The following is a 26,542-nucleotide window of genomic DNA, read 5'->3' as shown; positions in this document are numbered from 1 at the left end:
GACGCGGGGGGCAGCGCTGTGCCTTGCGGCACTATGGTACTCACTCAGCCTGACACACGGACACAGTCTGTACGGTAAACCAACGGCTGGTAGGACGGTCCCACAGACGGCTGCACCTGCACTCCCGACAGGTGACGGTGACGTTACTCTTCCTTGCACCTATGTTGTCTGATGGTAGCGGTGGATTCCCTCCGGTTACCCGCTCCCCGGCTGCAATCTGGGCCGGAGGAGCCCTACACTTTGCCCGCAGGCGCTGGCCCTGGGGAAACTGGTGCCTTGGCGGTGGCGGTGTCTCCCCGGTAATGGTCGGGCTGTTGCCGTCAATCGGGACTTGGTTGCTGGGGGATCTGCGTCCCCGTCACTGACGGATTTGGCAAATTCGGCGACTCCTAGCCTTGCCGGGGTCCGAGAGGCCCCTGCCCTGGTGCTGACTGTCCTTCGGAACACTGCTCCAGACCACCGGGCACACAGCCAACGGGGTCCTTCCAGGAACTTCCAAACTGTCCCCCTCCAAACAGTCACCGCCGTCGCTGACCTTGCTGTTCTAGCCCTACACACAGCTGGGCTCTCAGGCTTTCTTTCCTTCTGTCACTTTGCTTGCTTTCCTCCTTTACTCCTTTTCTTTCCTCCACTTTCACTTCTTGGTTGTTTACTCTAGCCCCTGCCTGGGCTACTCCTCACTCCTTCCACTTCCTCCTCCCTGACAGAACTCCTCACTCCAGCTCGTCCCTGAGCTGACTGCCTGGTCTCTTCCTGCCTCCAGAGTTGTGAGCTCCTCGGTGGGCGGAGCCAACCGCCTGGCCCACCCCCTGGTGTGCATCATCAACCTCTGGAGGAAGGCAACAAGGATTTCTGGTTAGCAGGTGTGCCTACCTGGAGTGTGGGGTGTGGTGGTGTTGTGACCTGTGTCCCCTGGCTTGCCCAGGGCGACACATTCCCCCTTAGCAAAATGCAGACCGTCCGCGGGCTGCCGTCCTACACCGGTTTTATTTTTCTGTAAAAAGGAGATAACAAGGGTTAATCAACATCAATAACATTTTTAATCACAAACTCTTCCCAAACGGGAGGCACATTTACTTAAACGTTGCAATGGTATACGGTCACGGTTTCCGCTCTCTCCCACCCAAGCAACCTGGCCCTGATGCTGCCCCTAAAACCCAGGCAGCACCCCTTGACCCACAGTCCAGCACAAGTCACCCGAGCGGGATCTGTCCTTCCCCTCCAGAGGGTGGCCACCGGTTCCTTTGGTGGCTGGGCCCTGGCCTGCTCTGCTCAGGGCCCTCCCTCCAACCTGTCTCTCCGGAGGCGGCATAGCGGAAACGGTAACGGTACCCAACATATTTACAAGCCACTTAACGTTTGTGGTTGCCCTGCAGAGTTCACGGGCTTGTCCATGGATAGTTCCCATGCAAAACTTAAACGGTCCCCACGGGGACAACGGTGCCGGCTCCAGCCGGTTGCAAATCACACGGTGAATCAGGTGAAGTACTCGGTCATTTTCATTTTCATCATTTCAAACTTTCAAACTTTTTCAAACAAACACACAACACTCTTTTACATTTGCGGACCCCTTTCATTCATAGAACGGTCTCCCTGTACCTAAGTGGGGGTCTACCTAGGTTGGAACGGGTGGACCTTCGGGGCCCGGTGTCAGTGGTACTAGACAGTGGGGTAGAGGGAACAATCGGTTCCTCCTCCCGGCTATAGTGTGGAGCAGGCAGAGGTGCAGGGGGGCTGGGTACAGGTTCATCCCTGGGCACTGGCACGGGTTCTGGCTCACGGTTAACCGCTTCCACTACTTCTTCATCCACGGGTTGTGGGAACAGTATCACTGGAAGTATCACCGCGCCGTTCTGTGTAGGCCAGTTTGCTGGGAAGTCACCCATTACAGTGTGGATTACCTCTGCTGCCTTTTCCACTGGTGGAGAAACCGGTACTTCAGCTTCTGCTTTCAATACTGGGGGGCATTTTTTTAGATGGTCCCGAGAAACTGTGGCCAGGGTGCTCCCTTGGTCACGACTGATCTGGTAGGTTTTCCCATTGTCCCACTCGGTGGGTTGTACGACGTAAGGGACTTGCTCCCACTGGTCATCCAGTTTGTGGGCTTTTCTCTTCCGTTTCAGCACCACATCTCCTGGCTGGAAAGGACCTGCAGGCGCCTTCTGGTTGAACCGGTGCTCTTGCTGTTCTCGACTTCGACTGAGGTTTTTCTCTACATACTCCTGGATTTGCCGGTACTGGGCCCTCCTCCGACTCTCCCACTCTGCCGTCGAAGGGAGTGCTTCCGGAGCTTCCAACCCCATCTCCAGATCCACCGGCAGGCGGCCAGGCCGAGCCCTCATCAGATACGCTGGGGTGCACTTTGTCGAGCTGGTTGGGATATTATTGTACATGTCGACCAAGTCGCGTAACTTTTCCGGCCACATGTTCCGTTCTTCCAGCGGTAGCGTCTTGAGGAGCCCCAGGACCAAGTGATTCATTTTCTCGCACATGCCGTTGGTTTGGGCGTGGTACGGAGTGGTCCGGATCTTCTTGCAGCCGTACAACTGGCAGAATTCGTGAAACACCTCTGCTTCAAAAGCCGGGCCTTGGTCAGTCAGCACCTTCTCGGGGTACCCATGAGGTCGGCAGAAATAAGCCTGGAACGCACGAGCAGCAGTTCGACCAGTCAGGTCCTTGACGGGGACTACCACCATAAATCTTGAGTAGTGGTCTACCATGGTCAATGCGTAGGTGTACCCACTTCGGCTAGGGGTGAGCTTAACATGGTCTAGGGCGACCAGTTCCAGCGGCTGATGGGTGACGATGGGATGTAACGGTGCCCTCTGGCTAGTCTCGTCCTTTCTCCTCAGCGTACAAGGACCACACTCTCGGCACCAGGCTTCCACCGATTCACGCATCCCACTCCAATAGAACCGCTCCCTCAACAGCATCTCCAGCTTCTTCCACCCGAAGTGGCCAGCACCATCATGGTATGCCCGCAGTACAGTAGCGACATCAGCCTGAGGAACGATCAACTGGCATATTTTCTCATGGGTCTTCGGGTTGATCAGCTCACGGTACAGCCTCCCTTGGTGTAGGTAAAGCCGTTTCCGTTCTTTCCACAAGCGTTGGGCTTCGGCTGGAGCGCTAGGGTCCATTCCCATGGCGCCTTGTTCCACCAGAGTCTTGACAAGGCGGACAGCCGGCGCTTGGTCCTGGGCGTCCTGCCACTCTTGACTGGGCCGCGGGTCCAGGTCCGCCCGTTGCTGACATACTTGTACCCTCTCAGTAGGCGGCTGGTGAAACGCAGGCAACTCAATCTCCTCGAGGTCGTCGTCCTCACACCCCTCTTCTGACAAATGGGGCATCCGGGAGAGTGCATCTGCATTGATGTTGACACGACCAGCTCGGTACTTTATGGTGAAATCATAGTTGGCTAACCGGGCTACCCACCGCTGCTCCAGCGCGCCCAACTTGGCCGTGTTCAGGTGAGTTAACGGATTGTTGTCCGTAAACGCGGTGAATTTTGCTGCCGCCAGGTAGTGGCGGAACCGCTCGGTGATAGCCCACACCAACGCCAATAGCTCGAGCTTGAAGGAGCTATAGTTCTCAGGGTTCCTTTCGGTCGGCCGGAGTTTGCGGCTGGCGTAGGCAATCACCTTCTCCTTTCCATCCTGGACCTGGGACAAGACCGCTCCTAGTCCCACATTACTGGCGTCCGTGTGGAGAATGAACGGGCGCCCATAGTCAGGGTATGCCAAGACCTCTTCTCCGGTCAAGGCCGCCTTTAACTGGCCAAAGGACTCCTCATGCTTGTCCTCCCACAACAGTGGGGACCCAGTGGGTCTACCACCTTTGGTCTGTCCCACGAGGAGATCTTGCATGGGGGCAGCCATCTTCGTGTACCCCTTTATAAAACGCCGATAGTACCCTACCAGACCCAGGAACTGCCTTACTTCCCTCACTGTGGTTGGTCTCGGCCAGCTCTGGATGGCAGTGATCTTCTCAGGGTCGGGGGCAACACCATCCGCACTCACCACATGTCCTAGATACTGCACCCTGGGTTTCAGCAGATGGCACTTCGAGGGCTTCAACTTCATCCCGAACTTGGCAAGGGACGCGAACACCTCGGCCAGGTGCTCCAAATGGGCTTCATATGTCTGGGAATAAACAATCACATCATCCAAATACAGCAGGACGGTCTCGAAGTTTAAATGTCCCAAACAGCACTCCATCAACCGTTGGAAGGTCCCGGGGGCATTGCACAGCCCAAACGGCATGCTATTGAATTCGCAGAGCCCCATCGGGGTGGTGAAGGCGGTCTTCTCCCGGTCCTCGGGGGCCATGGCCACTTGCCAGTATCCGCTGGTGAGGTCAAGGGTCGAGAAGTAGTTTGCAGTTCTCAGTGCAGCCAAAGATTCTTCAATACGAGGCAATGGATAGGCATCTTTATGGGTTATCTGGTTGATCTTCCGGTAGTCCACACACATCCGCATGGTACCATCCTTCTTCTTGACCAGTACCAACGGAGCGGCCCAGGGACTACAACTGTCCCGAATAACCCCTGCCTCCTTCATATTCTTCAACATATCTTTGGCACACTGGTAATGTGCCGGGGGAATAGGTCTATACCTCTCTTTGATAGGGGGATGTTCACCCGTGGGAATGTGGTGTTGGACCCCCTTGATCTGCCCAAAGTCTAGGGGGTGCTTACTGAAAACCTGTTCGTACTCCTGCACTACCCTGTGTACCCCTGCCCTGTGATGTGTAGGGGTATCATCAGTGCCCACATGTACCTGTTGGTGCCACTCCTTGGTGTCCCCCTGGGGTGGGGAAGTGCTGGTGGTAGGTGGGAGTGTGGATGGACGGGCTTCCTGGATAGTGTGAGGGTCCAGGGTGAGCAGTTTGGCAATGGTGGCATACCGGGGGAGCCTGACTTCTTCCTCCCCACAGTTCAACACTCTCACAGGCACTCTCCCTTTCTTCACATCTACCACCCCTCGGGCGGCCACTACAGTGGGCCAGTGCTCGGAAGGCATGGGCTCCATCATCGCAGGGTAGTCACGCCCCTGAGGCCCTACTGCTGCCCTACACCAGATCATCATCTCACTCCTAGGGGGCACAGTCAATGGAGCAACATCCATCACTCGCACTCCACCAATCTCCCCTCCGGTTGAGCTTACATGCTGGCGGTACATCAGGGCGCGGATCTCACGCTGCACAGCCCTCTGCCGGCTCCCCGCCGCCGTGGCGGCTAGCCGTTGCAAAAGGTTCAACACATCAGCCATGCAGTGTTCCATCACATTGGTTCCCAGCACTATTTTCGGGTTATGATCACTGGATTCATTCATGATCACAATCATGCCCTGATGTTGCAGTTCAGCTTGCCCCACTGTCATAGCCACTTCTTTATACCCCACCTGGGTCAATGGAAGTCCATTAGCGGCAATCAAATTTATACTAGGGTCTGGAGGCGCCAGCTCGTCTGTGGCCCAATACTGCTGATACAACGTGTACGGTATGGTAGTTACCTGTGATCCAGTGTCCAAGAGAGCCATCACTGGTATGCCGTCCACAGCCACAGGGATGATAGGGCGGGCCCCGACATATCGGTCTCGCCAGTCCGGGGGGCCACGGTGTTCTACTCCTGAGGATTGGCCCGGGGCCCCAGGGGTTGCTCGTTTAACGGGCACTGTCGGTAATAATGGCCCGGCTTACGGCACTTGTAGCAGATTGGAGGTCTGCTCCGCGGGTTGTTAACGCTTCTCCGCTGCATCCAGGGAACATCTTCGGGACTGTCAGCGAGCTGTATCTGCGCTGGAGGCTGGGATCTGGTCAGAGGTTGCAGTGCAGCAAGGATTTTGGCAAGGTCTCCGTCCAGGCGACGGACATGGGCGGCCAACTCTTCGACGGTGCTGCTCGGAGCTGCAGGCATTACAGAGGTTGGGTTGGCTGAGGCCGCCATAACAGGAGCTGTCTCGACGGGCCACGGGACGGGTTCCAGAACTTCAGCAGCTAGGGGCTGTAGTGCTTTAATAGCCCGCTCCTTTAACACAGCAAAGTCCACATCAGGGTGTTCTAGGGCCCACAGCCGGAGTTGTTTACGATCCTCAGGGGACCTCATCCCCTGCGCAAATTGCTCCACTAACATCTTGTTGCTATCCGCCTCATTAATAGGGTTCACCCGCTTCAGCGTGCGGAGGGCGGTCTGCAGACGTAGAGCATAGTCCCGAATGCTATCCCCAGCTCGTTGCCGGCACTGGTAAAACTGCATCCTCAGCTCAGCTTCGGTCCGGGTCTCGAAGGCAGTCTGTAGCCTCTCGAAGATGGCGGCTACAGAGAGCCGGTCCCCCTCGGCCCAGGTCTCCGCTTCCTGCTCCGCCGCACCGGTTAACTGGCCTAGCACTATCGCCGCACGTTGCTTATCAGTCAGGGGATACAGCTCTAGCAACGGGTTAAGCTTCTTCCGGAAAGCCTGTAGGGCATCCGGTTTCCCGTCATACTGCGGTAGCCAGGCAGCTCCGGGTGCATAGGGCAAGGAAAACGGCATGACCTGAGCAAGCGCGGGGGCCGCGGCACCTCCCGCCGGTACAACCGGGACTTGGGCAGGCCCATTCCCATCCGCGGGTGCCGCTGCGGCTGCGACCACCGCTCCTCCAGCGGCTCCGTCGGGCGCAGACATCTTGTTTCCGTCCCCCTTAGCTCTTTCCGGCCCCTCCTCTCTCGGGGCGGGGTTTTGGCCTTCGCGCCTCTACTGCTCGAGAAGACGCTCGAGCGGGAACTTTTCGCGCCAAAGATGGCGGCTTCTGAAATTTTTCTGCCGGATGCCTCCGGCGGTAACAAGGCGCACCTCTACCCAACGGCAGAGCGGTAAGATCCTGTTCGTGACGCCAAGTTGTCGCGGGCGGGGAGGAGGGTGTCAGCACACCGCGCTCACCCCTTCTGCTCGGGTCCGGCAGTTGCTCCTGGTGGCTCGAGCCGTGGGCCGGATCCCGGGGTGTCTCGAGCGACACTCCTCGCCCGTGAGTGAAATGGGGGTGTTTGATGTGGGGATTGTTATAGTTCGTGACGCCACCCACGGTTGTGGTGATTGCACCACCGCTGCTCAGTGTGGGGGTCCCGGGGATGGTGATGCGGAGCAGCCAGGTGTTGTGTTGCCCCTCCGTGGGTAGGGGTTGTTGATCCCGGGGCCCGGTGATGAGATGTGAAGTGTAGGGCCTGGAGGGCGCAGGGACGCGGGGGGCAGCGCTGTGCCTTGCGGCACTATGGTACTCACTCAGCCTGACACATGGACACAGTCTGTACGGTAAACCAACGGCTGGTAGGACGGTCCCACAGACGGCTGCACCTGCACTCCCGATAGGTGACGGTGACGTTACTCTTCCTTGCACCTATGTTGTCTGATGGTAGCGGTGGATTCCCTCCGGTTACCCGCTCCCCGACTGCAATCTGGGCCGGAGGAGCTCTACACTTTGCCCGCAGGCGCTGGCCCTGGGGAAACTGGTGCCTTGGCGGTGGCGGTGTCTCCCAGGTAATGGTCGGGCTGTTGCCGTCAATCGGGACTTGGTTGCTGGGGGATCTGCGTCCCCGTCACTGACGGATTTGGCAAATTCGGCGACTCCTAGCCTTGCCGGGGTCCGAGAGGCCCCTGCCCTGGTGCTGACTGTCCTTCGGAACACTGCTCCAGACCACCGGGCACACAGCCAACGGGGTCCTTCCAGGAACTTCCAAACTGTCCCCCTCCAAACAGTCACCGCCGTCGCTGACCTTGCTGTTCTAGCCCTACACACAGCTGGGCTCTCAGGCTTTCTTTCCTTCTGTCACTTTGCTTGCTTTCCTCCTTTACTCCTTTTCTTTCCTCCACTTTCACTTCTTGGTTGTTTACTCTAGCCCCTGCCTGGGCTACTCCTCACTCCTTCCACTTCCTCCTCCCTGACAGAACTCCTCACTCCAGCTCGTCCCTGAGCTGACTGCCTCCAGAGTTGTGAGCTCCTCGGTGGGCGGAGCCAACCGCCTGGCCCACCCCCTGGTGTGCATCATCAACCTCTGGAGGAAGGCAACAAGGATTTCTGGTTAGCAGGTGTGCCTACCTGGAGTGTGGGGTGTGGTGGTGTTGTGACCTGTGTCCCCTGGCTTGCCCAGGGCGACACACATCCATAATGCAATATATCACACATAAGACAAGAGCGGCCGCCCCTATCACACCACATAATCATGCACAGATGTATGCTGCATGTGTAATATAATGTATATATACAGACATCATCCATAATGCAATATATCACACATATGAAGAGCGGCCGCCCCTATCACACCACATAATCATGCACAGATGTATGCTGCATGTGCAATATAATGTATATATACAGACATCATCCATAATGCAATATATCACACATAAGACAAGAGCAGCCGCCCCTATCACACCACATAATCATGTACAGATGTATGCTGCATGTGCAATATAATGTATATATACAGACATCATCCATAATGCAATATAACACACATAAGACAAGAGCGGCCGCCCCTATCACACCACATAATCATGCACAGATGTATGCTGCATGTGCAATATAATGTATATATACAGACATCATCCATAATGCAATATATCACACATAAGACAAGAGCGGCCGCCCCTATCACACCACATAATCATGCACAGATGTATGCTGCATGTGCAATATAATGTATATATACAGACACCATCCATAATGCAATATATCACACATAAGACAAGAGCGGCCGCCCCTATCACACCACATAATCATGTACAGATGTATGCTGCATGTGCAATATAATGTATATATACAGACATCATCCATAATGCAATATATCACACATATGAAGAGCGGCCGCCCCTATCACACCACATAATCATGTACAGATGTATGTTGCATGTGCAATATAATGTATATATACAGACACCATCCATAATGCAATATATCACACATAAGACAAGAGCGGCCGCCCCTATCACACCACATAATCATGCACAGATGTATGCTGCATGTGCAATATAATGTATATATACAGACATCATCCATAATGCAATATATCACACATAAGACAAGAGCAGCCGCCCCTATCACACCACATAATCATGTACAGATGTATGCTGCATGTGCAATATAATGTATATATACAGACATCATCCATAATGCAATATATCACACATAAGACAAGAGCGGCCGCCCCTATCACACCACATAATCATGTACAGATGTATGCTGCATGTGCAATATAATGTATATATACAGACATCATCCATAATGCAATATATCACACATAAGACAAGAGCAGCCGCCCCTATCACACCACATAATCATGTACAGATGTATGCTGCATGTGCAATATAATGTATATATACAGACATCATCCATAATGCAATATATCACACATAAGACAAGAGCGGCCGCCCCTATCACACCACATAATCATGTACAGATGTATGCTGCATGTGCAATATAATGTATATATACAGACATCATCCATAATGCAATATATCACACATAAGACAAGAGCGGTCGCCCCTATCACACCACATAATCATGTACAGATGTATGCTGCATGTGCAATATAATGTATATATACAGACATCATCCATAATGCAATATATCACACATAAGACAAGAGCAGCCGCCCCTATCACACCACATAATCATGTACAGATGTATGCTGCATGTGCAATATAATGTATATATACAGACATCATCCATAATGCAATATATCACACATAAGACAAGAGCAGCCGCCCCTATCACACCACATAATCATGCACAGATGTATGCTGCATGTGCAATATAATGTATATATACAGACATCATCCATAATGCAATATATCACACATAAGACAAGAGCAGCCGCCCCTATCACACCACATAATCATGTACAGATGTATGCTGCATGTGCAATATAATGTATATATACAGACATCATCCATAATGCAATATAACACACATAAGACAAGAGCGGCCGCCCCTATCACACCACATAATCATGCACAGATGTATGCTGCATGTGCAATATAATGTATATATACAGACATCATCCATAATGCAATATATCACACATAAGACAAGAGCGGCCGCCCCTATCACACCACATAATCATGCACAGATGTATGCTGCATGTGCAATATAATGTATATATACAGACACCATCCATAATGCAATATATCACACATAAGACAAGAGCGGCCGCCCCTATCACACCACATAATCATGCACAGATGTATGCTGCATGTGCAATATAATGTATATATACAGACATCATCCATAATGCAATATATCACACATATGAAGAGCGGCCGCCCCTATCACACCACATAATCATGTACAGATGTATGCTGCATGTGCAATATAATGTATATATACAGACATCATCCATAATGCAATATATCACACATATGAAGAGCGGCCGCCCCTATCACACCACATAATCATGTACAGATGTATGTTGCATGTGCAATATAATGTATATATACAGACACCATCCATAATGCAATATATCACACATAAGACAAGAGCGGCCGCCCCTATCACACCACATAATCATGCACAGATGTATGCTGCATGTGCAATATAATGTATATATACAGACATCATCCATAATGCAATATATCACACATAAGACAAGAGCAGCCGCCCCTATCACACCACATAATCATGTACAGATGTATGCTGCATGTGCAATATAATGTATATATACAGACATCATCCATAATGCAATATATCACACATAAGACAAGAGCGGCCGCCCCTATCACACCACATAATCATGTACAGATGTATGCTGCATGTGCAATATAATGTATATATACAGACATCATCCATAATGCAATATATCACACATAAGACAAGAGCAGCCGCCCCTATCACACCACATAATCATGTACAGATGTATGCTGCATGTGCAATATAATGTATATATACAGACATCATCCATAATGCAATATAACACACATAAGACAAGAGCGGCCGCCCCTATCACACCACATAATCATGTACAGATGTATGCTGCATGTGCAATATCATGTATATATACAGACATCATCCATAATGCAATATATCACACATAAGACAAGAGCAGCCGCCCCTATCACACCACATAATCATGCACAGATGTATGCTGCATGTGCAATATAATGTATATATACAGACATCATCCATAATGCAATATATCACACATAAGACAAGAGCGGCCGCCCCTATCACACCACATAATCATGCACAGATGTATGCTGCATGTGCAATATAATGTATATATACAGACATCATCCATAATGCAATATATCACACATAAGACAAGAGCGGCCGCCCCTATCACACCACATAATCATGCACAGATGTATGCTGCATGTGCAATATAATGTATATATACAGACATCATCCATAATGCAATATATCACACATAAGACAAGAGCGGCCGCCCCTATCATACCACATAATCATGTACAGATGTATGCTGCATGTGTAATATAATGTATATATACAGACACCATCCATAATGCAATATATCACACATAAGACAAGAGCGGCCGCCCCTATCACACCACATAATCATGCACAGATGTATGCTGCATGTGCAATATAATGTATATATACAGACATCATCCATAATGTAATATATCACACATAAGAAGAGCGGCCGCCCCTATCACACCACATAATCATGCACAGATGTATGCTGCATGTGCAATATAATGTATATATACAGACACCATCCATAATGTAATATAGCACATAGTAAGCCCAATACATGCTGGAAACACCAATCACACTGTGCAGGTCACTGTACAAGAGGCTGATATAAATGGCCATGTATCGTATTAGAGCAGAGTAGGGAACATTAAACAGGTAAATCCTAAAGGGTGCAGCAATCATGGTGCAGTGCCCCACATGTATCGCCACCGCAGCGGCTTCATCAGGGAAATGTCGTCTGTGACTTTTCCCTTCTGGTCTGTGACTTTTTCCCTTCTGGTCTGTGACTTTTCCCTTCTGGGCTGTGACTTTTCCCTTCTGGGCTGTGACTTTTTCTCTTCTGGGCTGTGACTTTTCCCTTCTGGGCTGTGACTTTTCCCTTCTGGGCTGTGACTTTTCCCTTCTGGGCTGTGGCTTTCCCCTTCTGGGCTGTGTCTTTTCCCTTCTGGGCTGTGACTTTTCCCTTCTGGTCTGTGACTTTTTCCCTTCTGGTCTGTGACTTTTCCCTTCTGGGCTGTGGCTTTTCCCTTCTGGGCTGTGACTTTTTCTCTTCTGGGCTGTGACTTTTCCCTTCTGGGCTGTGTCTTTTCCCTTCTGGGCTGTGGCTTTTCCCTTCTGGGCTGTGACTTTTTCCTTCTGGGCTGTGACTTTTTCCCTTCTGGGCTGTGGCTTTTTTCCCTTCTGGGCTGTGACTTTTCCCTTCTGGGCTGTGACTTTTTCCCTTCTGGGCTGTGTCTTTTCCCTTCTGGGCTGTGACTTTTTCCCTTCTGGGCTGTGACTTTTTCCCTTCTGGGCTGTGACTTTTTCCCTTCTGGGCTGTGACTTTTCCCTTCTGGGCTGTGACTTTTTCCCTTCTGGGCTGTGACTTTTCCCTTCTGGGCTGTGACTTTTCCCTTCTGGGCTGTGACTTTTCTCTTCTGGGCTGTGACTTTTCCCTTCTGGGCTGTGACTTTTCCCTTCTGGGCTGTGACTTTTCTCTTCTGGGCTGTGACTTTTCCCTTCTGGTCTGTGACTTTTCCCTTCTGGGCTGTGGCTTTTCCCTTCTGGGCTGTGACTTTTCCCTTCTGGGCTGTGACTTTTTCCCTTCTGGGCTGTGACTTTTCCCTTCTGGGCTGTGACTTTTCTCTTCTGGGCTGTGACTTTTCCCTTCTGGGCTGTGACTTTTCCCTTCTGGGCTGTGACTTTTTCCCTTCTGGGCTGTGTCTTTTCCCTTCTGGGCTGTGACTTTTCCCTTCTGGGCTGTGACTTTTCTCTTCTGGGCTGTGACTTTCCCCTTCTGGTCTGTGACTTTTCCCTTCTGGTCTGTGACTTTTCCCTTCTGGGCTGTGACTTTTCCCTTCTGGGCTGTGACTTTTTCCCTTCTGGGCTGTGACTTTTTCCCTTCTGGGCTGTGACTTTTTCCCTTCTGGGCTGTGACTTTTCTCTTCTGGGCTGTGACTTTTCCCTTCTGGGCTGTGTCTTTTCCCTTCTGGGCTGTGACTTTTCCCTTCTGGGCTGTGACTTTTTCCCTTCTGGGCTGTGACTTTTTCCCTTCTGGGCTGTGGCTTTTTCCCTTCTGGGCTGTGACTTTTCCCTTCTGGGCTGTGGCTTTTCCCTTCTGGGCTGTGACTTTTCCCTTCTGGGCTGTGACTTTTCCCTTCTGGGCTGTGACTTTTCCCTTCTGGGCTGTGGCTTTTCCCTTCTGGGCTGTGACTTTTCCCTTCTGGGCTGTGACTTTTTCCCTTCTGGGCTGTGACTTTTCCCTTCTGGGCTGTGACTTTTCCCTTCTGGGCTGTGACTGTTTCCTCCTTTCTGTGACTTTTCCATTATTTCTTTCACAGCTCTGAAATCCGGGTAAAGATCTGAAGACTCTTAATACTGCAGATATAATGGAGGAGGAAAGTGATGTTGGTGGTGGTGATCGGTGCACAGAGGAGGATCCTGCAGGTAACCGCCCCGGGGAGGAGTCACCACTATATAAAGCAGAGAAGAGTCACGTTCTCCTCGTTCTCTGGACCGGACAGTTCTGGGCCGGAGGTTTCATGTTTTGTGTTTTCTCGGTTTCTTCAGCCGTAGATTCCCCCATTCAGATAAATACAGATGATATCTGGTGATAATGTGATAGCGCTATATGTGATAACACCGCTGTGCTCCTATAATATGGAGGTAAGATACAGCGGGAACATGGAGGGGAATAGGATTATGTGCCCGGGGCCGATATCTTCATCATCTGCTGTCACTGCTGAGAAGAATTAGCCCAATTTTGGGGCTATGGGACCTTTAGTGGCTATTACACATATACAAGTGCATCTCAACAAATTAAATATCATCAAAAAGATCATTTATTTTAGTAATTCAATACAAAAAGGGAAACGCAAATATTATATAGCGTCATTACACACAGAGGGATCTATTTCACATGTTTATTATATATTATATAGAGTCATAACACACAGAGGGATCAATTTCATGTGTTTGTTTATTTTTGTTAATGTTGATGATTATGGCTTACAGCCAGTGAAAACCCAAAAGTCATTATTAGAGCTGAGCGGAGTCGCAAAAAATCAGGACCTTTGGGTCCCTGCTCATTTTCTTAAAAATACCAGATGTGGGTCGGAATCTGGTACCATATAAGTCTATGGGAACCAGAATCTGGGGATTAAAAATGTTGGTGGTCAATCCCTCACCACCTCCTGTCGTCTTCAACTCAAAAATATTTCCAGAATCCGTCCCTTCATCAATTCTCAATCTACAAAAATGCTAGTGCATGCTCTCATAATCTCCCGCCTCGACTACTGCAACATCCTCCTATGTGGTCTCCCTGCTAACACGCTCGCCCCTCTCCAGTCCATCCTTAATGCTGCTGCCCGACTGATCCACCTCTCGCCTCACTACCACCCCGCTTCTCCTCTCTGCATGTCCCTTCACTGGCTCCCAATCTTCCATCGTATCCAATTCAAACTACTAATACTGACTTACAAAGCCATCCACAAATTGTCTCCTCCATATATCTCTGAACTAATCTCTCGCTACACTCCAAAACGTAATCTCCGGTCCTCCCAAGATCTCCTTCTATCCTCCTCTCTCATTCGCTCCTCATGCAACCGTCTCCAAGACTTCTCCCGAACATCCCCAGTCTTCTGGAACTCGCTGCCTCAACACGTCAGACTATCTGCTACACTTGCAAACTTCAAACGGAACCTAAAGACTCATCTGTTCAGAAATGCCTATAACCTTGAATGACCTCACTGCCCCACCACCGTGCGGAGCTGCCGCCCCACCACCGTGCGGAGCTGCCGCCCCACCACCGTGCGGAGCTGCCGCCCCACCACCGGGCGGAGCTGCCGCCCCACCACCGTGCGGAGCTGCCGCCCCACCACCGGGCGGAGCTGCCGCCCCACCACCGTGCGGAGCTGCCGCCCCACCACCGTGCGGAGCTGCCGCCCCACCACCGTGCGGAGCTGCCGCCCCACCACCGTGCGGAGCTGCCGCCCCACCTACACCCCACCTACTGTCTCCTCCCCATAATCCTATAGAATGTAAGCCCGCAAGGGCAGGGCCCTCTTCCCTCTGTACTAGTCTGTCTACTGTAACTTGTATATGTATTTTGTATGTAACCCCCTTCTCATGTACAGCACCATGGAATCAATGGTGCTCTATAAATAAATAATAATAATAATAATAATAATAGGGGGATAGGAGCGTGCGCGATGTACTCACCCATGCTCTGTGTCATGGTGGCCAGCTGCTTCCGGGTCATGCATTCACTTCCGGAGCTGCGTGGGTCTAGATCATGCAAGATGCTAGAATGTATGGGCTCCTTCCAGGTATGACGTAATTTGTCACGTGGGAGCGTGTTCAAAATGCAGCCCACGATGTGTCCTGCTCTGCTCAGCCTGAGCAGCTTGCTTCATGAAGCAGGTAGCCCAGGATGAACTGCGCCAGCGATGTGTGCTCCTCTTTTCAGCCTTAGCGGCCTGCTTTATGAAGTAGGCAGCCCAGGATGTTTCCCCCTTTGCTCAGCCTGGGCCTCCCAGTGCATGAATCGTGCACAGGAAGCCCAGAAAGAGCCGCGCCAGTGATGTTTTCCCCTCTGCTCAGCCTGGGCCTCCCGGTGGATGAATCGTGCACCAGGAGGCTCAGGATGAGCCTCTCCGGCAATGACCCGCAGACAGCGTCTGTGAGTGGAAGCAGTCAGACGCTGTCACAAAGGCTGGGGGCGCATCTGACTGCACCAATCACAGATGCCAGGTCAGCCGTTGGGCGGTGAAAGCCATGCATATGAAATGAGCGGCACAGGGAGGCAGCAGGAGCAGCGTACAGCCTAGCCGGAGCCTGGGTAAGTATGAAGCTCTTGTTTTATTCTTATTTTCTTTATTTGGTTCAGTAGGCTACAGAATCAAGGGGAAGACTTCTGACTTGACAGATGTCCAGAAGGCAGTCATTGACACACTCCACAAGGAGGGTAAGCCACAAAAGACATTGCTAAAGAAGCTGGTTGTTCACAGAGTGCTGTATCCAAAGTTGAGTGGAAGGAAAGTGTGGTGGAAAAAGGTGCACGAGCAACCGGGATAACCGCAGCCTTAATAGGATTAAGAAAAGGCCATTCAAAAATTTGCGGGAGATTCACAATAAGTGACTGCTGATGGAGTCAGTGCTTCTAGAGCCACCACACACAGACGTATCCAGGACATGGGCTACAAGTGTCACATTCCTTGTGTCACCACTGATGACCAATAGACAACACCAGAAGCGTCTTACCTGGGCCAAGGAGGAAAAGATCTGGACTGTTCTCAGTGTCCGAGGTGTTGTTTTCAGATGAAAGTAAATGTTGCATTTCATTTGGAAATCGCGGTCCCAGAGTCTGGAGGAAGAGCGGAGACCACAAACCAAGCTGCTGGAGGTCTAGTGTGAAGTCTCCACAATCAGTGATGGTTTGGAGCCATGTCATCTGCTGGTGTAGACCACTGTGCTTTATCAAGGTCAGCGCGGCCGTCTACCAGGACATTGTACAGCACTTCATGCTTCCCTCTGCCCACAAGCTTTCTGGAGATAGAAATTTCATTTTCATTTTCCAGCAGACAATCTTGTGTGGCTGCAGGCTGATATTTTTCGGCTGGGAGGGCAACAATTATGAGCCTTCCCAGTCTGAGAATACCAGCCCCCAGCTGTTGAGCTTCATCACGGCTGGATAGTAAAATTGAGGGGGATCGCATGCGGTTTTTAAAAAATATGTAGCCGTGTGCTTTTTCTGTGCTAGGTTTCATAATATGGGGGGACCCTACTCCAATATTTCTATTTATTTTTACATCAAGCTAGAAACAAACACTGCACCTCTGGTTGTAGTCAGACACTCTGTGACACAGGCTGGGGGCGGTGGCGCACTACAACCAATCAGAGAGGCTGGGACTGCCAGTGGGCGGGGTAAGCAGTGCATATGCATGAAGATAATGAGCAGCCCCAGAAGTAGAGTGAGCGGCCTGGAAGCAGAGTTACAGCAGCGCGGAGACCGGTAAGTATAAAGCACTCGCTCCAATCCCCTTATCCCTTCTACCACCATATTTAAGCTCACGATTTGTGTCCCAATAGACTTACAGTACAGACCAAAAGTATGGACACACCTTCTCATTCAAAGAGTTTTCTTTATTTTCAGGACTCTGAAAATTGTAGATTCACATTGAAGGCATCAAAACTATGAATTATCACATGTGGAATGAAATACATAAAAAAGTGTGAAACAACTGAAAATATGTCTTATATTCTAGGTTCTTCAAAGTAGCCACCTTTTGCTTTGATTACTGCTTTGCACACTCTTGGCATTCTCTTGATGAGCTTCAAGAGGTCGTCACCGGAAATGGTTTTCCAACAGTCTTGAAGGAGTTCCCAGAGGTGCTTAGCACTTGTTGGCCCTTTTGCCTTCACTCTGCGGTCCAGCTCACCCCATACCATCTCGATTGGGTTCAGGTCTGGTTACTGTGGAGGCCAGGTCATCTGGTGTAGCACCCCATCACTCTCCTTCTTAGTCACATAGCCCTTACACAGCCTGGAGGTGTGTTTGGGGTCATTGTCCTGTTGAAACATAAATGATGGTCCAACTAAACGCAAACCGGATGGAATAGCACACCGCTGCAAGATGCTGTGGTAGCCATGCTGGTTCTGTATGCCTTCAATTTTGAATAAATCCCAAACAGTGTCACCAGCAAAGCCCCCCCACACCATCACACCTCCTCCTCCATGCTTCACGGTGGGAACCAGCAAAGCCCCCCCACACCATCACACCTCCTCCTCCATGCTTCACGGTGGGAACCAGACATGTAGAGTCCATCCGTTCACCTTTTCTACAAAGACACGGTGGTTGGATCCAAAGATCTCAAATTTGGACTCATCAGACCAAAGCACAGATTTCCACTGGTCTAATGTCCCTTCCTTGTGTTCTTTAGCCCAAACAAGTCTCTTCTGCTTGTTGCTTGTTCTTAGCAGCGGTTTCCTAGCAGCTATTTTACCATGAAGGCTGCTGCACAAAGTCTCCTCTTAAGGGGTACTTTACACGTTGCGACATCACTACTGATATATCGTCGGGGTCACGACGTTAGTGACGCACATCCGGCACCGGTAGCGACATCACAATGTGTAAATGATAGGAGCGATGATGAACGAGCGTGAAACAGTCAAAAATCACTGATCTGTGTCACGTCGTTCATTTCCATAATGTCGCTCCTGCTGCAGGTACAATGTTGTTTGTCGCTCCTGCGGCAGCACACATCGCTGTGTGTGACACCGCAGGAGCGACAAACATCTCCTTACCTGCGTCCCGCCACCAATGCGGAAGGAAGGAGGTGGTCGGGATGTTATGTCCCGCTCATCTCCGCCCCTCTGCTTCTATTGGCCGGCCGCTTAGTGATGTCGCGGTGACGCTGAACGCACCTCCCCCTTGAAGGAGGGATTGTTCGGCAGTCACCGCGACGTCGCCGACCAGGTAAGTGCGCGTGAAGCTGCCGTAGCGATAATGTTCGCTACGGCAGCAATCACAAGATATCGCATGTGCGATGGGGACGGGGACTATCGCGCTGGACATCGCTAGCAGATGCTAGCTATGTCGCAACGTGTAAAGTACCCCTTACAGTTGTTCTAGAGATGAGAAGGTGTGTCCAAACTTTTGGTCTGTACTGTATATGGGGATCGGCGTTCGGCCAGATATCCGGCATCAATTCCTAGCTCGAACCAGATTTTGTTTTCTTTTAACCCAGTTGGAGCCGCTGATCCCGGGTATCGGTTAGTCCGTCCATCACGTCTTTTAAAACTACAAAAAAAGCTTTGATTCTGCGTTTAAAAATATAACAGTATTTATTATGTTTGCGTTTTTTTCAAGCTCCACAAAGAAACCAATAGAGAAAAGAACAAGCACCAAAAGCACAAAGTTCAGCGGCGTCTTTAGGCACCACCGAGGGTGGAGAGTTCATGACATCACATCCACTTTGCTTGGACATTTGGTCCGTGTTCACATGTAGTGTAAATGTTGCATTTATTTTCTGCTGCTTTTTTTGCACAGAAATTCTGCTGTGTAACCGTCCAAGTAAAGTGGATGTGATTCCATGAGAAGACGCCGCTGAACGCTGTGGTTTTGGTGCTTTATTTTTCTCTGGAGGCTTCTATGTGGAGCTTAAAAAAAGGAAGAAAAATACTGCAGATACTGAGAGCAGCTTCCAATACATTTGCTGTTGAATGAAAGTCTCCAGGGTGAATGGAGAAAGCCTGATAAAGGCTTAGATCTAGATTTACAAATATTTACAAGGTAGACCCATCACGATCCCTAAACTGGGAAACAATCGCCCAAAATTCATCCTGCTGTAGCCAGGCCGGCAAAAAGATCTGTCTTTCCAACAGAGGAATCCCATGGAAAGGAAGGAGAATCATGTGTGTCGCCCAGGGGATAGGGGTACTCGGATCCGGGCCAAGGGTCACTTCAGTAAGTATCACGGTGGCGCGACCCGGTCCGTGATCCCAGGCTCCACAATAAAAGGGGGATTAAGTAGGGGAAATTGTCCGTGACGCCACCCGTGGGTTGCGGTGATAAGGTGGTGGCACCGCCGTTGCCTCTGGGGACCGTGTCCGGGACTGATGGTGTGGGGCAGCAAGGTGGGATCCCCTCCATGGGTAGGGGAGGTGTAGTCCCGGGGCCCAATTGGGAGTGGTGGTTTGGGGAATAACGGGTGCAGTCCACGACTTGGACCGGGTGGTGCAGGAGTACGCACAGTATAGGTAATAATTGACACAAGTCCAGAATTCAACCAAGTTGCTGGTAACTGGTGCCCACGGCCGGTTGCTGTGAGGACGGGTCCCACACCCGTGTGTGTGATTCAGGTGCTCTTTCCTGCCCGAGGTCTGTGTCTGCTCTGCACACTGGTCTGGACTGGGTCCCGACAGTTGGTACCGGGGGGTACCCACTACCCTCTCCCAGTCCACTTCAGGTCCCCACAAGTGGCTGGCCTGCTCCTGAGGCCCTCACTACCACTTCTCCTCTCCTCCCAACGGAGCTGCTTCCAGAACTCTCTCCTCCTGCAGACTGACTGAACTCTAAACTGAAACTGCTTTTTCTAAGCTTCCCTCTCCCCCCCCTCCCATTTCCTGAGGAGAGGGTCAGTGGGGCCTGATTGGATGGTGTGTTTCTGTGTGTGTGTGAAACTTCCCAAGGGAGTGTGAGGCTATGTGCGCACGTGTGCGCTCTGTACCGCACCGAAAAGCTGCGTTCTGAAGCGCATGGTGCCGGCGAGAACGTGCGCTCTGCCTGCAGCTCCTGCCATAGACAGAGCAGGAGCTGCCGGTGTGGCGCCCCTGACCTGGTCAGGCACCACAGAGTATTGCACCCATGCGGGAGCAATGCTTCCAGGTAATCTCCAAAGGCCAGGATGAGGTGCACACACAAACATATAGTGATCAGGCCTCCCACATTACCAGAGGGGACCCTTGGGTAGCCAGAAGGAGTTAACTTTCAATTCCCAGCTGGGGGTGTGTTCAGGGGCTGGTTGCTAGGAAGCAGGGCAGAGAGAGAGAGGAAGAGGGGAGTCTAGAGGAAGAAGTTGAAGTGTGTGGAAGGGAGCAGAGGAGCTCTCGTGTCAGACAGGTCCTGAGGAGTGCAGTAGCTGAAAGCGGGGGAGAAAGGAGTACCGTGGGTCGGCCTGAAAATCATCCAGAGAGAAGGGTGGCTGAGTACGGAGATCCCGGTATCCGAGCGCACAAGGGGAACTAGGTCCCCAGTACAGGCAGCAGATCATCCAGAGCTGCTTAACCTACAGGTGGGGGGGGGTACTTCATGCCCTCACCACGACTACACAGAGCTTGAGCCAAGCAGCAATCACCAGGCCCATAAGGGTACAGGGCCAGAAGCCATCCCACCAAGGCCACGCTGCCGGCAGACGAGCCAGAGAGAGGGGAGCAGGGTGGTAACAGCTTCCCTGGAGGGGTCCTACCACGCTTCAAGCAAAGGATCCTCCTAAAACAGAAAGAGTGCAAGGAAGGCGAGTGGACAGCTACCCTCAGAACGGCCTCCTGGAATTCCTGGTTCAACCTGGTTATCACAGTGTCGCCCGGGCATCTCACCGTGACCTCCAAACAGTGAGTAAACACGTTGAAAGACTTCTTGGACTGTGTTTGAGTCATTCTGCGACCTGTGGTCCCACACACATACACCGGGGCCTGGGGCTTGCCTCACTCTCAGGGGGCTAGTATACTGACTGCACCCACCATCAGCCCCAGGCATCCCTTAATCTGCAGTGGCGGTCCCCGCTGACCGCAATACTGAGAGTGGCGTCACGACAATCCTACAAGAAGGTTCCCTACCTGTGACCAGACTGTTCCATCCACGTGGAGTCCCTGAAGGTACTGCACCGACACATACTAGCGGGGCTTCACAACTTCTGGCGTCACGAACAGGATAAGGACTAGACCTGTTCAGACAGGTGACCGTGTGCCTCAGAGGTCCGACCGCAAAAATTGAACCGCCGCCATATTGCCATCTTCAAAAGCGCGCGCTTTAGCCCGCGCGAGGGAGAAGAGCACCGCCCACGAAGAGGTGTGGCCGCCCCAGAATCCCCACAATTCAGAGAGTGTTCTGATCCAGGAAGTGGAAAGGGGGCGCGGAGATTTTTGAAGAAAAATGGACGCTGCAGGAGGTAATGCCCCTGGTCAGGGCGACGCAGCCCAAGCGATGCCAGCCCCCGTCGCGCTGGACGCAGCAGCGCCTGGTGCCGGTGCCGCGGTCGCAGCCGCGCCGGCTGAAATCTCCCCCATAATGCCAGTTTCCTTGCTGTATGTCCCAGGAGCGCAATGGCTGCCCCAATACGCCGGTAAAATAGACACGCTGACCGGGTTTAAGAAGAAGATCAGCACCCTGCTAGACATGCACGCGATGACTGGTAAGCAGAGGGCCGCTGTGGTGCTGGGACAATTGACTGAGGCAGCAGAATTGGAAGCTGAGTCCTGGACCAATGATGACCGGAGCTCTGTTGAGACCATCTTTGCCAAACTAGCAGCTGCTTTTGAACACCGCACAGAGGGAGAGCTGAGGACGGACTTCTATAACTGCCGTCAGAAGCCCCAAGATAGTATAAGAGACTATGCCCTCAGGCTGCAGGCTGCACTACGGGCTCTCAAGCTGGTGGACCCTGTCAGTGATCAGGAAGGAAACCGGATGATGAAGGAACAATTCTTGTGGGGCCTGCGCTCTCCTGAGGATGGGAAGCAGATGAAGCTGTGGTCCCTGGAACACCCTGACGTGGACTTTGCCATCCTGAAAGACAGGGCAGTGAAAGCACTCCAACCTCCTGTGGACACAGACCCCGTCGCACCAGCATGGCCTGCCAGTTCCACGGCTGCAGGAGCGGAATCCTCCTCGCAGGCCCTGGTAACTGCAAAAGGACTCAACACGCCAGCAGAGACCATAAATACACTATCCTCCCAGGTGCAACAGCTCACTAAGGACGTCGCACAAATCCTGAAAGCAATACAGTTGCCCTCAGAGACCAAAGTCCCTCATCGGATCCTGCTAGCTGACAACCCAGAGGACGTCCCTTGGATGCGGAGGAGAAGAGGTCCCCCAACCCGAGGCAGGAGCAGTGATCGCTATGACTCATCTGGACAACCCATCTGTCGTCGTTGCCAGGAGGCAGGACACTATGCAAGGGCCTGTCCTTTAAACGAGCCAAACCTGGGGCCGGGGGCCAGTCCTCAGGATTAAGAAGATCAGGCCCAAGTCGCTGCTGTGATCAGTACGTGGGTGGACGTCCTGTCCTGTCCATCGTCCTGGACGGGATCCCTACCCCGGCGTTATTGGACACCGGCTCTCAGGTCACCACGATCCCGTATGTCCTTTATCGGAGGTTTTGGTCGGACGACGATCTCCGACCACCGGACCCCTCCCTCACCATCTATGCTGCCAACGGACAACCTATAGACCAGATCGGGGTCAAAGAGGTAACCATAAAGGTGGGAAGGCAGGAAATGAAGGGACAAGGACTGATTGTTGTGGACACTGATATTAGAGAAAGGAACCCGCAAATGATTTTAGGCACTAATGTCATAGAAAATTGCCTAGGGGAAGTGTTGTTGTTGCTTCACCAGATTGTTGAAGGTGCTGAGGGCAGGTCGCAAAGAGCCTTGCAAAAGGAGATCCGAATCATTCTGAGGAAGCAACAGGTAAAACAGGCTGGCGGTGAGATTGGTAGTGTACGGGTGATGGATGCTAACCCCATTGTGATACCCCCACGGAGTGAAATGATGATGTGGTGTAGAGCAGCGGTAGGTCTCAGAGGACAAGATTACCAGGCTGTACTAGAGCCCACTCATTCAGACCACTGGCCCACGATTCTGACAGCCAGGGGGGTAGTTGATGTACACAAGGGACGAGTGCCTGTACGAGTGTTGAACTGTGGGGAGGAGGAAGCCAGACTACCAAGGTACGCTACCATAGCCAAACTGTTTACATGCTCAGATGACGCCATAACACCTGTAGGTCCCCTGACACAAGCTGACTCAACAGAGGACGAGACCTCCCAAAAGCAGTTAGAGGACTGGTGCCAGAAACTACACGTGGGGACTGACTCTACACCCGTCTACCAGAAACATGGGGTTTACAGGGTCGTGCAGGAATACGAGCAGGTCTTTAGTAAGAACCCACTAGACTTTGGTAGGATCAAAGGGGTGCAACATCACATACCCACAGGCAGTCATCCTCCCATTAAGGAAAGACATAGGCCTATTCCACCAGCCCATTACCAGCGCACAAAGGACATGCTGAAGGACATGAAGGAGGCAGGCGTCATAAGGGACAGTTGTAGCCCCTGGGCAGCTCCCCTGGTCCTGGTAAGAAAGAAGGATGGCACGATGAGGATGTGTGTGGATTACAGACGGATAAATCAGATAACACACAAGGATGCCTACCCTTTGCCAAGGATAGAGGAATCCCTCGCTGCCTTAAAAACCTCTAACTACTTTTCTACCCTAGATCTTACTAGTGGCTACTGGCAAGTATCTGTAGCAGAAGAAGATCGGGAGAATACGGCCTTCACCACCCCAATGGGCCTCTGTGAGTTCAACAGCATGCCATTTGGACTCTGCAATGCCCCCGGGACCTTCCAGAGGCTTATGGAATGCTGCCTAGGGCACCTCAACTTTGAAACCGTCCTGCTCTACCTGGATGATGTCATCGTGTACTCCAAGACCTACGAGGACCACCTGAAACACCTGGCTGAAGTCTTTGAAGCACTATCCCGATATGGAATGAAGCTGAAACCATCCAAGTGCCATTTACTGAAGCCAAAGGTCCAGTACCTAGGTCACGTGGTCAGTGCAGAAGGAGTAGCACCGGACCCAGAGAAGGTCACAGTCATCCAGGAATGGCCCACACCTACCACCGTCCGGGAGGTACGTCAGTTCCTTGGCTTGGTAGGCTACTACAGAAGGTTCATCAAGGGCTACACGAAAATGGCAGCGCCTTTGCAAGAGCTCCTGGTAGGCCACCCAAAGAAGAGAGGAAAGATCTCCGGCCCGCCATTTCACTGGGGAGAAGCAGAAGAACACTCCTTCAGACAAATGAAAGGGGCCTTGACGGGTGAAGAGATCCTAGCCTACCCTGACTACAGTCTGCCATTCGTACTGTATACAGATGCCAGTAATGTGGGACTGGGAGCAGTGCTTTCACAGGTGCAGGAAGGCAAAGAGCGTGTGATTGCTTACGCCAGCAGGAAGCTCAGGCCTACTGAAAGAAACCCAGAGAATTATAGCTCATTCAAGCTAGAGTTCCTGGCCATGGTATGGGCTATCACAGAGCGGTTCAAGCACTACCTGGCAGCCACCAAATTCACTGTCTTCACGGACAACAACCCCCTGACCCACTTGGATACTGCTAAATTGGGTGCCATGGAGCAGCGTTGGGTAGCCCGACTGGCGAATTATGACTTTACTGTCAAGTATCGAGCTGGCCGCAAGAACGGCAACGCAGATGCTCTGTCCAGGATGCCTCACCTAGCAGACGAGGGTGAAGATGAAGATGATCTTGAAGAGATTGAGCTGCCAGCGTTCCATCGCCATGGAGCAAAACAGTGTCGGCAGTCGCGTGCCAACCGCCAAGAGGTGACCCTGAACCCACTACCTCACTACAACTGGAAGGAGACCCAGGAAAATGATCCAGCGGTAGGCTTGGTAAAGAAACTGATCAGCCAGCCTGGCGCCAGCCTTGACAAAGGAGCCCCACCTGAGGCACAGTACCTATGGAAGGAGAGGGGTCGATTATTCATCTATCAAGACAAACTTTACAGGAGCATCATTGACCCGAGGACGCATGAGAAGGTGTGGCAAGTGATTGTACCACAGAAGGATACGAGGATGGTGCTAGAAGCCTATCACAATGGTGCAGGCCACTTTGGTTGGAAGAAACTGGAGGCCCTACTTAAAGTAAGATTCTACTGGGTGGGCATGAGATCTGCCCTAGAGAAGTGGTGTCGAAACTGCGGGCCCTGCAATCTTAGAAGAAAAGACCAGCACAGCCAGAGAGCACCACTCCAGCCAATCCAAACTAAACGGCCCCTGGAGATCGTGGCCCTGGACCATGTAAAGTTGGCACCCAGCAGACAAGGCTACAACTACGCTCTCACTATGGTTGACCACTACTCCAGATTCCTGGTGGTAGTACCAGTCAAGGACTTGACAGGTCAAACTGCAGCCAAAGCTTTCCAGACACACTTCTGTCGACCACATGGCTATCCAGATCAAGTGCTCACTGACCAAGGACCAGCCTTTGAAGCTGAAGTGTTTAAGGAGTTTTGTAACCTATACGGCTGCCAGAAGATCCGTACTACGCCTTACCATCCTCAGACCAATGGCATGTGTGAGAAGATGAACCACATCATTCTCGACCTTCTGAAGACTCTCCCACTAGAAGAACGAAGTCAGTGGCCGGAAAAACTGCCCGATCTAGTGGACATGTATAACAACATCCCTGTGAGTTCCACGAACTGCACACCGGCATACCTGATGAGGGCCAGACCAGGGAGATTGCCAGTAGATCTGGAAATGGGAGTTGAGACCCCTGAAGACCATCAACAAGGTGCTGATTGGGATTCCAACCGCCAAGCCCAATACAAGAAAGTACAAGAGTGTGTGGAGCGAAGCCTGACTCAGCAACGTGAGAAACAAGAAAAGGCCTACAATCGAAAAGCACCTGCTGTTCCTTTGATGCCAGGAGATATAGTTCTCAAAAGAAAGAGAAGACGTCATAAACTTGACAATCACTGGGAAGAAGAACCCTATACTGTGTTACCATCGACGCTTAGCAATGAAAAGACATGCCTTATCAGCAAAGATGGAGGAAAAACAACAGCTGT

At 51.6% G+C, this 26,542-nt stretch overlaps 1 protein-coding gene across 1 annotated transcript in view; it reads left to right on the top strand.

The window, feature by feature from the left end:
* The window catches only part of LOC142243695 (uncharacterized), a 541,000-nt gene that overhangs the window by 13,341 nt on the left and 501,117 nt on the right, over positions 1-26,542 (top strand). Inside the window, exon 2 of the mRNA XM_075315856.1 lies at positions 13,508-13,613. Within this exon, the coding sequence (XP_075171971.1) occupies positions 13,556-13,613 (58 nt within the window). The 5' untranslated portion in view covers positions 13,508-13,555. The remainder of the gene's footprint in view (positions 1-13,507; positions 13,614-26,542) is intronic.

Source organism: Anomaloglossus baeobatrachus, chromosome 6, assembly GCF_048569485.1.
Source record: "Anomaloglossus baeobatrachus isolate aAnoBae1 chromosome 6, aAnoBae1.hap1, whole genome shotgun sequence".
NCBI lineage: Eukaryota > Metazoa > Chordata > Amphibia > Anura > Aromobatidae > Anomaloglossus > Anomaloglossus baeobatrachus.
The sequence above is the reverse complement of the archived record's forward strand: the minus strand, read 5'-3'. Positions and strand labels throughout refer to the sequence as shown.